The sequence below is a fragment of the Phragmites australis genome, chromosome 13, assembly GCF_958298935.1.
Source record: "Phragmites australis chromosome 13, lpPhrAust1.1, whole genome shotgun sequence".
In the NCBI taxonomy this organism is placed as follows: Eukaryota; Viridiplantae; Streptophyta; class Magnoliopsida; order Poales; family Poaceae; genus Phragmites; species Phragmites australis.
In genome coordinates this window covers 21182547-21194860 of record NC_084933.1, presented here as the reverse complement: position 1 = coordinate 21194860, position 12314 = coordinate 21182547, and the positions used below count along the sequence as shown (strand labels likewise).

At 48.8% G+C, this 12314-nt stretch overlaps 1 protein-coding gene across 1 annotated transcript; it reads left to right on the top strand.

The window, feature by feature from the left end:
• Positions 1 to 2463: 2463 nt before the first annotated feature.
• On the top strand, positions 2464 to 9517 carry LOC133889170 (endoglucanase 12-like). The gene is made up of 4 exons (XM_062329644.1): positions 2464 to 3092; positions 6834 to 7141; positions 7983 to 8753; positions 8879 to 9517. Exons 1-4 carry the CDS (start codon positions 2711 to 2713, stop codon positions 9290 to 9292), a joined length of 1875 nt encoding a protein of 624 aa, XP_062185628.1. The 5' UTR covers positions 2464 to 2710; the 3' UTR covers positions 9293 to 9517.
• Positions 9518 to 12314: the final 2797 nt, after the last annotated feature.

Genomic DNA, 12314 nt, shown 5'->3' with positions numbered 1-12314 from the left:
GGTGAAAACCCTAATAAATGAAATGAACAGAATAAATGAAAGCTTATTCGAAGAATAAACTAATATTTTGATCTTCCCTAATTAAACATATAATTTACAAGTTTATCATTATTTTTTTCCAATCCTACCCTTATGATACCCATGATACTCTTTAATGATACTCATGATACTGATGGACGATAGAGTATTATTGGGCTAATCTAAACCACCGGATGAAGAAAATGGATGGCATGCACTCGTTTAGGTGTACTGTAAAAGTCCTCTAGTTTTTAGCCCGTGACCAGTGCCATGTCCCCTTCAATTCTCTTCCTTAGTTCTGACTTATTGGCAGGGGTGGGATCAAAACTAACACTAAAAACAGATCTGATTTAGCCTCTGATTTTTGAAACATTATAGCAAGAAGCCAACACGTCAGCCACCCAATATGAGGTTCCCTATATTTCTCGTTTTAAGATAATAAAGTAAAGCTTCCCGGCCTTTGCACCCTAAGACGCACCATGCACACAACCACATTTTCCTCCATTTTGTAGAGTACATACATGTAGTCGTAATTGTTTCTTGACCTGCACTGTATGTTAGTATCTTTTCCGGTGAAACATCGCTGTACAGCGGTCGCTTGCCAGTTGCAACACGAAACTAGCTGGAAGATATGTGCGTATCCAGGCAGCCTATTGACCATGAAAAGTTTCAGAGATGCAGATATATAATTGGTGCCAGACCCTCGCCAGGCTCGACATGCATATGCTGGAAATAAACAAATGAGAGGGGCAGGAAGGAAGAAGCCTCTGCTAAATCGCATTCCATGTGCTCCCCTATATTTGACTACGGCGAGCGACCGACACACATCGCACATGGCAGTTGAGCTTGCAATTTTTGGCCTGTCCTACCCTTGATCAGTGGCTCCCGCTGAAATACACGGTTCTTGTGTCAAAGAACTTGTTTTTTCAGTGGACTTCTGTTACCATTCTACTTGCAGGCGTGTAATTCTTGTTGGTTCTGAAAGAGAAAAACGTTGTTCAGATTGAAACTGCAGCAACTGTAGTGGAGAAGAAGGCGGATGCAGCGCAATCTTGCTTCGGTTATCTCCATGGTTCCAGAAACCTGTGTTGGTTTTTTAGGTACGTTTGCTTAGAGGACGATGATTGATGGATTATGATCATTTATGGTTTTAGAATATGTCCATCTAAATTATCTGTTTGGTTAGATGGACAGAACGATGATCCAGTTTTGCGTTTAGAGAAATGAGGATGCGTAGGAGAAGAGTAATTAATTAAATTATATATCTTAATTTCAAATAATAATAATTAATCATACATTAATCAATGCATACTAACACTTATCAATGCTAATTTTATCATACTCTACTCGATACACCAACAGTACACTAATCAACATATTAACACTTAACAACCGTAACATCATAGTAATAAATACTAATTAACAATACAACATGCTAATTATTTTACTAATACTCATGATTATTTTACTCATCGGTCTATTCAGCATCAGTAAAAATTATTTTTCAAAATAGATGATTCTATATATCTGTCTTTCAATCAAACGCCTAAAAAAATATAGATGATCTTTTTCCGTCCAACATTCATGCCACCAACCAAACTAACCTTCGCGAAGCAGTGGCCAGTAGACTATGCTCTCAGGCTCTACAAATCAGCACAAGCAAACTGCACACCAATTCATTACCATCAACTCACCTGTCGAGGAAAGATTCTGAAAAAGGATCGCAACCAGACACATGGAGCACCAAAAAGCTGATGCGGGCAGATGGTTCGACATGTTACACACCTGCATGCATGACAAAATGCTCCCTTAGAATACTTATCATCAATTCATCATTGGGCAGGAGCAGATGCCGAGACGCGAAGCCCCCTGACCAGCTCTCTTACAGCAAATCACACGCCCCCACCTGGCTCCAACCCCGTTATGCATGGAGCAGAAATGCAGAATATGCCTTCACCAAACACACACACATGGAAAGCGATGTTTTTCGTTTGCATCTTCACTCGGTTTGGGGGGGGTCTGGAAGAGTACCATCGAAGTCACTGTGTCTGCAGCTGGCCTCGCTCCCCTGGAACGAACGTCGCTGTGGTCACCGGACGGATCCCAACGACACATCCAGCGAGAAGCAATGAAAAAGGATGACAAATGTAGAAAACTCAAACCACCGTCGTTTCCGGAAGAAAATTCTATAAAATCAGATTTTTTATAAGATTTTCTCTTATATTCTTATCCTTATTTTTTACACGTACTAAACATTAGATCAGAAAAAAAATTACATAAATTAGAATCCCACATAAATCTTTCTGTAAAATATGCTATACAATTTACTTCGTCGTTTCCCTCCTTCCCCGTCCCGTCACACGGTGACACCTCCCGTAGCAGCTACGGGCAAGCAGGCCAGCACCACCCTGCAAGTCAACCACGAACCACCCCACCCCCCTTCAAAACTCCCCACCCAGCCGCGTTCCTCAGTCCTCACCTTGCCTGTCTGCCCCGGGCTCCGCGACCCACCAGCAAGAAAGGCTCGCGCGCGGCTCGACACTGACCAATCGACGCGCAGAGGGTCCGGCCGCGCGGCCCATCCATGCGCTGCTGATCAAGCGGCGAGCCAAGCAAACTAGCCAAGGGAAGGCACCGCACCGCACCGCACCGCAGCCCAGCTCAGCCGGCCGGCAGGCAGGCAGCAGCAACCATGTACTCGGCGAACCACTGGGGCGGGTCGTTCGAGATCGCCGCTGACGGGACGGCGGAGGACGACCACAGCCGGAACATGGACCTGGACCGCGGCGCGCTGTCGGCACGGCAGCACCACGAGCTGGACGAGACGCAGCAGAGCTGGCTGCTCGGCCCGCCGGAGACCAAGAAGAAGGACAGGTACGTCGACCTCGGCTGCGTCGTCGTCAAGCGCAAGGTCCTCTGGTGGGCCTTCTGGGGCCTCGTCGCCGCCTTCGTCCTCATCGGCCTCCCCGTCATCATCGCCAAGTCTATCCCTCACAAGAAGCCCCGCCCGCCGCCGCCCGACCAGTACACCGAGGCGCTCCACAAGGCGCTCCTCTTCTTCAACGCCCAGAAATGTGAGTACCACTTGCTGTGCGAATCTACAACCGAAAAAGCTTCCTCCTTGCTATCATCCTCTGCTTACTGCTACTACTCCATGCGTATGAATGGCGACCTCATGAATTGAACTTTTTCGAAGCTCTGCTGCTATGACGAATCTTTGCCAAGCTTTGACCATCTCCGATCAGTAGAAACCTGTGCAGATCTGCCATTTTGTCAGAACATGGCAAATTTGCTTGAGCATACAAGTTAAAAAATGTTGCTTTGAATTGCCGTTTTTGACCAGTCATCATCTTAAGTGCAACAGGGTTAGATGTTGATCATCCAAAGGATACGAGCGAATGCGACCCCCGCGCAATAGTTTGCGCGCAGTACAGCTGCAACCCCACAACTAGAATGTTCTGTCCTGTTCCCTGTCGCTATACTTTGCAGAAAGCGACGGTCTGACGCGTGGAGAGATCAGATCCCAATTGCTATTGGCAGGAATCTTTGCACGTTTACTCGCAATGCAGGCCACCAAGTTGATCCATCCTTTATGTTGGAACGGCTGACTCGTAGGTTAACTGACTCCTAATCTTACGCCTAGCTCCTATATATGCATAGTGATTTGATTATAGGATCTATTTAGTTGACCTCTAACCTGTACGTGTATATATACTTATCACTGAGCAATGCAGAACTCATATGTATCGCCAACTACTCGCTCTGCTTTCACTTATATAGTATCAGTTATCGCTCGATTCTAAAACACAATCTTCCGCTGCTCCTCCCTTCCTCCACAATGAGTTCATCCTCCTCCTCCTCCAAGATTCTGCTCTCCTGCTCCCTATCTCCAAGAAAGTAGACACCGTTTACTCCCTTTGGCACACTATCAAGAAGCTATTCCGCGACAACAAGGACACCCACACGGTATTCTCCGGTGCTAACTTCCGCACCTTCCGGTAAGGAGACCTCTCCGTCCTCGAATATTGTTCGCAGCTCAAGGAGAAGGCAGATAACCTCGCCGATCACGGCGCCTCGGTCACCAAGCACGACCTTGTCTACACTCTGCTCAACGACCTCAACCCACGCCTGCATCACGTGATCCCTCACATGATGCAACGGCGCCGCCTCCCGTTCTTCCTTAAGGCGTGGTCTTTCTTTTGCCTCGCCTAATCAGCCAAGACACAAGTTGTTGAGGCCGTTGTAGCGTAGGCTCGCTTTAGTGCCCACACCCATGCGAACCAGTATGCGCCAAACGACAACTCCAACGGCTACCCTGGTGAGTTCTCCAGCAACACCACCCGCCTGGTCACCTCCCCTACGAACACTAGCAAGAACAAGTAGCAGAAGAAGAAAAGTCCTCCACTGTGTCAACCTTCTTTGACAACACGCGCGCACTGGCCATACCACCTCTTGCGCCGCCTGCGTTCTGGCCTGGGTACAACCCGTGGACTAGCATGGTCCAGGCGTGGCCCATGCCGATGCACGTGCGCACGCCCGGTGCCGACATCCTCAGTGCCCGTCCCTAGGCACATGTGGCAACCTTCGAGCCTGGCTCCTCCTCGGCACACGTTGATCCTCAACTTCTCGCCGCCGTCAACAATCTGTCCATCCAAACGCCCTCGACCAGGAGTGACTAGTTCATGGACACAGGCGCCTCTTCTCACATGGCGTCTTATTCCGGTAAAATCCACTCCATCTCCCCATTTACTTCTAATTCTTGAATCATAGTCAGCAATGGTTCATTTCTTCCTATTTCTCATATTGGCTCTGCTTCTATTCCAACATCTGCGTCTCTGTTACAATTATGGCATGTTCTTGTCTCTCCTGATCTTATTAAAAATCTTATATATGTCCATTCCCTTACGAGAGATAATCCTGTTTCTATTGAGTTTGGCGATCATGGATTTTCTATTAAGGATCGGCACAACCAGGTGGTGATACTGCGATGTGACAGTCCCGGTGAACCTTACTCTGTCCGGTCGGTGTCTGCCTGCTGCTTCTCCTCCACTGTCTCTGTAGACTTGTGGCATCAGCGACTCGTGCACCCCGACCATGCTTCATTTCTTCGATCATTGAATTCATTTTCTTTTTAGTGTAATAAAGAATTATCCAATACCTGTCATGCTTGCTGGATTGGAAAACATGCTCGCTTACCTTATAATATTTCTATTTCTTCCACCTCTAAACCCTTCCAAATTGTGCACTGTGATGTCTGAACCTCGTCCATTCCTAGCGTTTCTGGTTTTTAGCATTATCTCGCATTGCTTGATGATCATACTCATTACGCCTGGACATTCTCCCTCCACCAAAAATCAGATGTTCCTCGCACCATTATTGCGTTTCATGCTCATGTGTGCACCCAATTCTCCTCTCGATCTTGTCTTTGCAATCTGACAATGGATGGGAATTCGATAACCCCACCTTACGCTCTTTCTTCTCAACAAACAGAATTGTCTTCCGCCTCTCTTGCCTATACTCCTCCCCTTAGAACGGCAAGGCTGAGAGGATTCTACGAACCCTCAATGACAGTGTTTGTGCTCTCCTCTTCCATGCATTCATACCTCTGTCCTTTTGGGCTGATGCACTCACCACGGCAACGTGTCTTTTGAATCGTCACCCTGCAAACCACGCCAGCTCACCACCCCGTACTCCCTGCTATATGGCCACTCCCTAGATTACAATGTTCTCTACGTCTTCAGATGTTTATGTTATCCTAACACCATTACCACTGTCGCGCGTAAGCTTGCAACGTGCCCGGTTGCTTACGTTTTTCTTGGCTACATGCAGGAACATCGTGGTTACCGCTGCTGCGACATGACCACTTGCCACATGATCGTGTCCCGCAACGTGTACTTCGATGAGATGACTTTCCCGTTTGAGTTACGCTCTTGGCCAATCTAGATGGCTACCTCCTCGTTCACACCGATGCCTGTGCCTCCCCAAGCTCTCCATGTACCCGCACCTTCGACGACTCATGCTCGCACATACGCACGTCTAGCAGGCAGGCCCGCTCGTGCACCGGCATCCTTGCCACCACGCCCTGCATCTCTGAGCCCGTCGCCTCAGGGATGCGAACACGCTTCCCCATGCTCTCCAGATTGGGTGCCACATCCTAGCATGTCTTCCCGTGGGCCCTACTCCACAGGCAGCTCACCCTCTCGTTCGCCAACAACCACTCCCGACACGCTTGCGCCAACTACTCATGTATGTGTATATGTACTCTTGTACGTGTATATATACTTGATCACTGAGCAATCTAGAACTCGTGTGTGTTGTCAATTACTCGCTCTGCTTACACTTACACTTTAAGGCAGCCAAAAATGAGCATAGCTTTTTTTTAGTGAGAATGAGCACTCAGTTGGTTAGGGTGCATATGGATGGAACCTGTTCATCCGAGTTTGAGTTTTAGAGTCAGTACGGGTTCTCATATTTATGAATTAAATGATTATATATATCTTTAATGTGATATAGAGATCGGAAATTGTACTACATTTATCTAAAAAACATAGGATTTGGATCAAGTTAAGTGCGTATAGATCTTGATGAATCTTTTTTAGTCTGATCTAAAAAAAATCCTTAATAATCTGTACATCTTGGCGAATCGTCTGTATCAGTGTATCTTGTACTTCTCCATACTGTTTAATCCATGTTCGAAATGTAAGTCTCTTTTAAGAAAAGACAAATTCTGTAACAAGAGAACAAGATAAGCAGAAAAAATGGGCTCTGTTCTATTCATCTGACAACCTTTTTGCCATCCTCTTCTTTCCTGACAGCCGGCCGGCTTCCGAAGAACAATGGCATCCCGTGGCGTGGGAACTCCGGCCTGTCGGACGGCTCCGACGCCAAGGACGTGAAGGGCGGCCTCGTTGGCGGCTACTATGACGCCGGCGACAATATCAAGTTCCATTTCCCGATGGCGTTCTCCATGACGGTGCTGAGCTGGTCGGTGATAGAGTACAGCGCCAAGTACAAGGCTGTAGGGGAGTATGATCATGTGAGGGAGCTCATCAAGTGGGGCACAGACTATCTGCTTCTCACCTTCAACTCCTCGGCTTCTACCATCGACAAGATCTACGCTCAGGTAACGAATAATCTAAATTTTCTCAAATGCTGAAATTTGCACTGTGAAAATTTGATTACCTCTTGGTATCTCATGACATTTTTATCTTGTTCTAAAATTATACTTCATTATAGTGAGTTATTTGTTCTTCTGAATAAAATGATAAGTAAAGAGGAAATGTTATATTGAGTTTTATTCTTCAACTAGTTCGCACGACATTTGATCTGTTGAGAAAATATGGGGATTATTTAACTTGGACTTGATCACATATTGTGTTGCATATACAAACCAATTATCCCAAAAGTTTAAGCTATTAAGAAATGGTGTGCAGTATACTTCTACGCTCGCTTGGCCGATTCGTTTCAACATGCACCATAGTTTTCGGGAAAAAATATACACCGAACAACTTTCTCCGATATTTTTTATGGCACACCTAACAACGTTTGACTTGCCACATGACTTCATCATAGATTAAGGTTCAGCTTCCGATCATCTACATGTGCTTAATGGGCCACGCCATGTTCCTAGGAGCAAATACTGTATCTTCGCTTGCTTCGTCCGTTGTGTGATCTAGAACATTTGTTTTTGAAGTTAAGACTTAAGAGTGATCTAGAATGATTGACCACATGATAACATTGGAAGGTACCCAAATGCTACAACGCGCAGTAGTAAATTTTGGTCGTTAGGATTTCATCTGTCTTAGCATAAGAGATTTTTCACCATTAATTCTCACCTTGCCGCATTGGATTCATAATCACGAGCTAAATTATCTAAAACATGTCAACGAATTCGCCAGTATGAGACTCTGTTACATTCAAGCACCATGGGGTCACGTATTCGATCTGGCTCGTTTTTGCTCCAGGTGGGTGCTGCAAAGATCAACTCAAGCGAGCCGGATGACCACTACTGCTGGAACCGGCCGGAGGACATGGCGTACCCTCGCCCCACCCTGTCGGTCAGCTCCGCCCCCGACCTCGGGGGCGAGATCGCCGCGGCCCTGGCGGCCGCCTCCATCGTGTTCCGCGACAACGCCGCCTACTCCAAGAAGCTGACCCATGGCGCGGCCACCGTGTACAAGTTCGCTCGCCAGATGGGCCACCGCACCCTCTACTCCCTCCGCCAGCCAAACATCGAGTACTACTACAACTCCACCAGCTACTGGGACGAGTACATGTGGAGCGCGGCCTGGATGTACTACGCCACCGGCAACAACAGCTACATCAGCTTCGCCACCGACCCGCGGTTGCCCAAGAACGCCAAGGCCTTCTTCAACATCCTCGACTTCTCCGTGTTCAGCTGGGACAACAAGCTCCCCGGCGCCCAGCTGCTCCTGTCGCGGCTGCGCATGTTCCTCAACCCCGGCTACCCCTATGAGGAGTCGCTCATCCGCTACCACAACGCCACCAACTTGAACATGTGCATGTACTTCCCGCGCTTCGGCGCCTTCAACTTCACCAAGGGCGGGATGGCGCTCTTCAACCACGGCAAGGGGCAGCCGCTGCAGTACGTCGTCGCCAACTCCTTCCTCGCCTCGCTCTACGCCGACTACATGGAGGCCGTCAACGTCCCCGGCTGGTACTGCGGCCCCAACTTCATGTCCACCAACGACCTCCGCGCGTTCGCCGAGTCTCAGGTAATTACTGACAAACATCGACCGGCCGGAAAATTACGTCATCACTTAGCTTATCTCAAGATTGCGCTCACAAGCTAGTCTCTAACAATGGCGACCGTTTGTTCTATGGAACTTTCCGTGAGTAGCTCAACTACATTCTTGGGGACAACCCGAGGAAGATGAGCTACGTGGTGGGCTTCGGCAAGAAATACCCGCGGAAAGTGCACCACCGGGGCGCGTCGACGCCGCACAACGGCGTCAAGTACTCGTGCACCGGCGGGTTCAAGTGGCGCGACAGCAAGAAGGCGGACCCGAACCTGATCACGGGCGCCATGGTCGGCGGGCCGGACCGGAACGACGGGTTCAAGGACTCGCGCAACAGCTACGGGCAGAACGAGCCGACGCTGGTGGGCAACGCCGGCCTCGTGGCCGCGCTGGTGGCCATCACCAACAGCGGCCGCGGCGTCGGCGTCGGCGCCGTCGACAAGAACACCATGTTCTCAGCCGTGCCGCCCATGTTCCCCGCCGCGCCGCCTCCGCCGTCCTCGTGGAAGCCGTGAGAGCGAGCTCGTGGTGGTGGACCGGACGTTTTACTTGCAGGGGTCTCGATTGGTGGCTCCTCTGGTCATACGTTTTTTGGTGCACACAATTCTTTTTTACTACACAACGTTAACTGTCTAAGTAAATACTGTGGGCGGTGCATGTTTCATGCTTGGCGTGTAGATGTATTATGCATAATCAATTACGGTTAATGAATGGGGTGCACATGTTCGCAATTTCACTATTGTCCTCAGTGGTGTAGTCACGTTGTGAGAGACGGGGTGCATAAACACCTCCTTTAATCTAAAATTGTTACTAAATATAGTTATGATAAACAATAAATAAGTAGTAAATTTTTAAATAGTAACCATACGGACACCCTCATTTTGGTTTGGCTTCGCCCTGATTGTCCCGAGCGCTCAGGCAGTCAGGCTGCCGCTCCATGAGCGACGAAGGCCCTGTTTCACCCGAACACACGGCGCCATGAGCGACGAAGGCGATGCTTTGCTTCAAAGCCAGAGAAAAATCGTTGCTCTCCCTAGTTGCCATTTCCAGAATGCTAAAGTAAGCGAGAAAGCCAAACTGTTTTTTTTTAGTTAAAAACCAAACTGTTTATGCTCGGTAAGCGTAAGCCGGGCCACGTTTATCTTGGGACCTCCTATCCATAGGCCGACCGAAGTTAGCTTCAGCTTAAGTTAGCCAATGTGGCCCATTAACAGCCCATCGCTGCAACCCACCAGCAAGGTAAGTTTTTTCTTTTTCATTTTGTTTTTTCTAATATTTTTTTACTACTTTATTTTTTTATTGATTAATATTTTTTTCTTATGTGCATTCAAAATTTAAAAAACATTGGTTCAACATTTTGAATGCACTAGTTCAAAATTTTGAAAAACTTGATTAAACTTTTGAAAAATTTTGGTTCAACATTTTGAATGCACTAGTTCAATATTTTGAAAGACTTGATTCAACATTTATCAAAAGCCTAGTTCAACAATTTTGAAATCATAGTTCAACACTTTATGTGAAAATGTTGGAACAATATATTCAAAATGTTGAACCAATATATTCAAAATGTTGAACCAATATATTCCAAATTGTGACTTTTTTAAAAGTCCAAAATAATAAAAATATTAATGTTTTGCCTTATTTTATTACATTAGTTCTGAACAACACGATGGTTCAAACTGATTCAAAAATGAACTTACCATTTGAGAGAAAAAATGCATCCAAAGATCGAAATCCAAACCTATTTTCTAATCACCCATTTGCAGCCAACAAGCACCCAGCATGTGGCAAGAACTGTGCAGTCCCCACCCTCCCTTGCAGCGCATCCTTGTCCTCTTTCTCCGCATGAATCTAAAAGTGTCATACGCCAAAGCTAAAAAGACACCCGATACATAGGATTTCCGATTTATCTTTACCGTTGTCGGTGAAATGGGATCGGGGGATCCCCGACTCCTGGGGCTAGGTCAGCAGCAGTGCCACGTGGCGCCATGCCTTAGGGATCGCCTCTTCGGGAGGCCCCTGAGGGCCCAAGGAAGACAAGTTCCGGGAGAGGGTGCTCGGAGCCATGCACAGTGGCCCCCGAGCACCCGAGTTCCCCGAGGAGCCAAGAACAAGTTCCGGAAAGGAGTGCTCGGGGCCCGGGTCAGTGGCCCCCAAGTGCTCGGAGTCCCCCGAAGACCCGACATGCACAGTAACAGGAGAGAGTGCTCAGGGCCGTGATCAGTGGCCCCTGAGCACTCGGTTCACCGAGGATCAAGAAAAGGCATATCCGGGAGAGAGTGCTTGGGGCCAGGAGCAGTGGTCCCGAGCACTCGGTTCCCCGAGGACCCCATTACACAGTATCGGGAGAGAGTGCTTGGGGCCATGAATAGTGGCCCTCGAGCACTCGGTTCCCCGAGGACCAAGGAAAGGTATATCCGGGAGAGAGTGCTCGGGGTCGTGAACAGTGGCCCGGAGCACTCAGTTCCCCGAGGACCTGAGGAAGACAGTTACAGGCGGCGGCGTGCTCGGGGCCACGGACACGTGGCCCCTGAGGACCCGAGCTCCTCGATGACACGAAGTCAACAGTACTGGGAAGAGGGTGCCCGGGCATGGCTCCCGGGCACCCGCAGTCCCCCGACGACTTTAGAAGCCCCTTGTCGTTGGACCCCACAAGGGCTCAGCGGTGAGGTGTCAATCGGTGGGAGGCCCGATGCTGCTTTCAACAGGAGCATGGCCTGTCACTTCCGACCAACTCCCCCCACACTTATCGTCAAACCCTGCCACCGCCTAGCAGGGAGGCGTGGGAGCATTCAATGTAATGAGGCTTATCACCTGTCTCCCTGCTGTGTCAGACTCCCTCTGACCCAGCGGCGTGCGGGACGGCTCAAAGGCTGCCCGGCGGGCCCCCTCCCCTGCGTCTGCTAAAGCTGGGACGTGAAGGCCGACGGGACAGCTCATGGGGTGTGTTGTCAACCCTTGTAACATCAAACTGTAGCGCCATGAGCTGCTCTCCATTTAGGTTTACGGGAACTTATGCCCCCGGCTGGGCACGCAAGCCTCCCCCAGTTGTATAAAAGGGGGAGCACTCCATCATCGACAGGGAGACTCGGAGGACACCTTAAGGACTGGACGCTCTGGAAGGTCTCAGAGAGGAAGAGGCGGACAAAAGGAAGTTCACCAAGCTCAGTGAGTCCGGCACTTGAAGAACCGGGCTCCAAGTAGATAGACAAGAAATACCATTGTAATACATACCAGCTCTAGAGAGTTGGAGACCCAGAAAGGGCATTCCAAGAGCCCTCATAATACAATAGCATACACACAGGAGTAGGGTATTACGCCTCCGAGCGGCCCGAACCTGTATAAACCCCCATAGCCTTCTCCCATGTCCACCGGCCCGACCGGTTCCCATGTGTACTCATCATCCAAGGCGGATTCAGAATCATCCTCCCGGTCGAATCTCAAAAGGGGTCCCTCCGGATCCCCGTTCTAGGAGTTCACCCTCCGACAACCGTACTGACTACAGAGCCAATGTGTGCTGCTTGAGAAAACCTATTT

Coding starts and splice junctions, on each gene's coding strand:
- LOC133889170 (XM_062329644.1), top strand. CDS start 2,711: ATGTACTCGGCGAACCACTGGGGCGGGTCGTTCGAGATCGCCGCTGAC. Junction 3,093..6,833: donor CTTCTTCAACGCCCAGAAAT/GTGAGTACCACT, acceptor CTTTCCTGACAG/CCGGCCGGCTTCCGAAGAAC. Junction 7,142..7,982: donor TCGACAAGATCTACGCTCAG/GTAACGAATAAT, acceptor TTTTTGCTCCAG/GTGGGTGCTGCAAAGATCAA.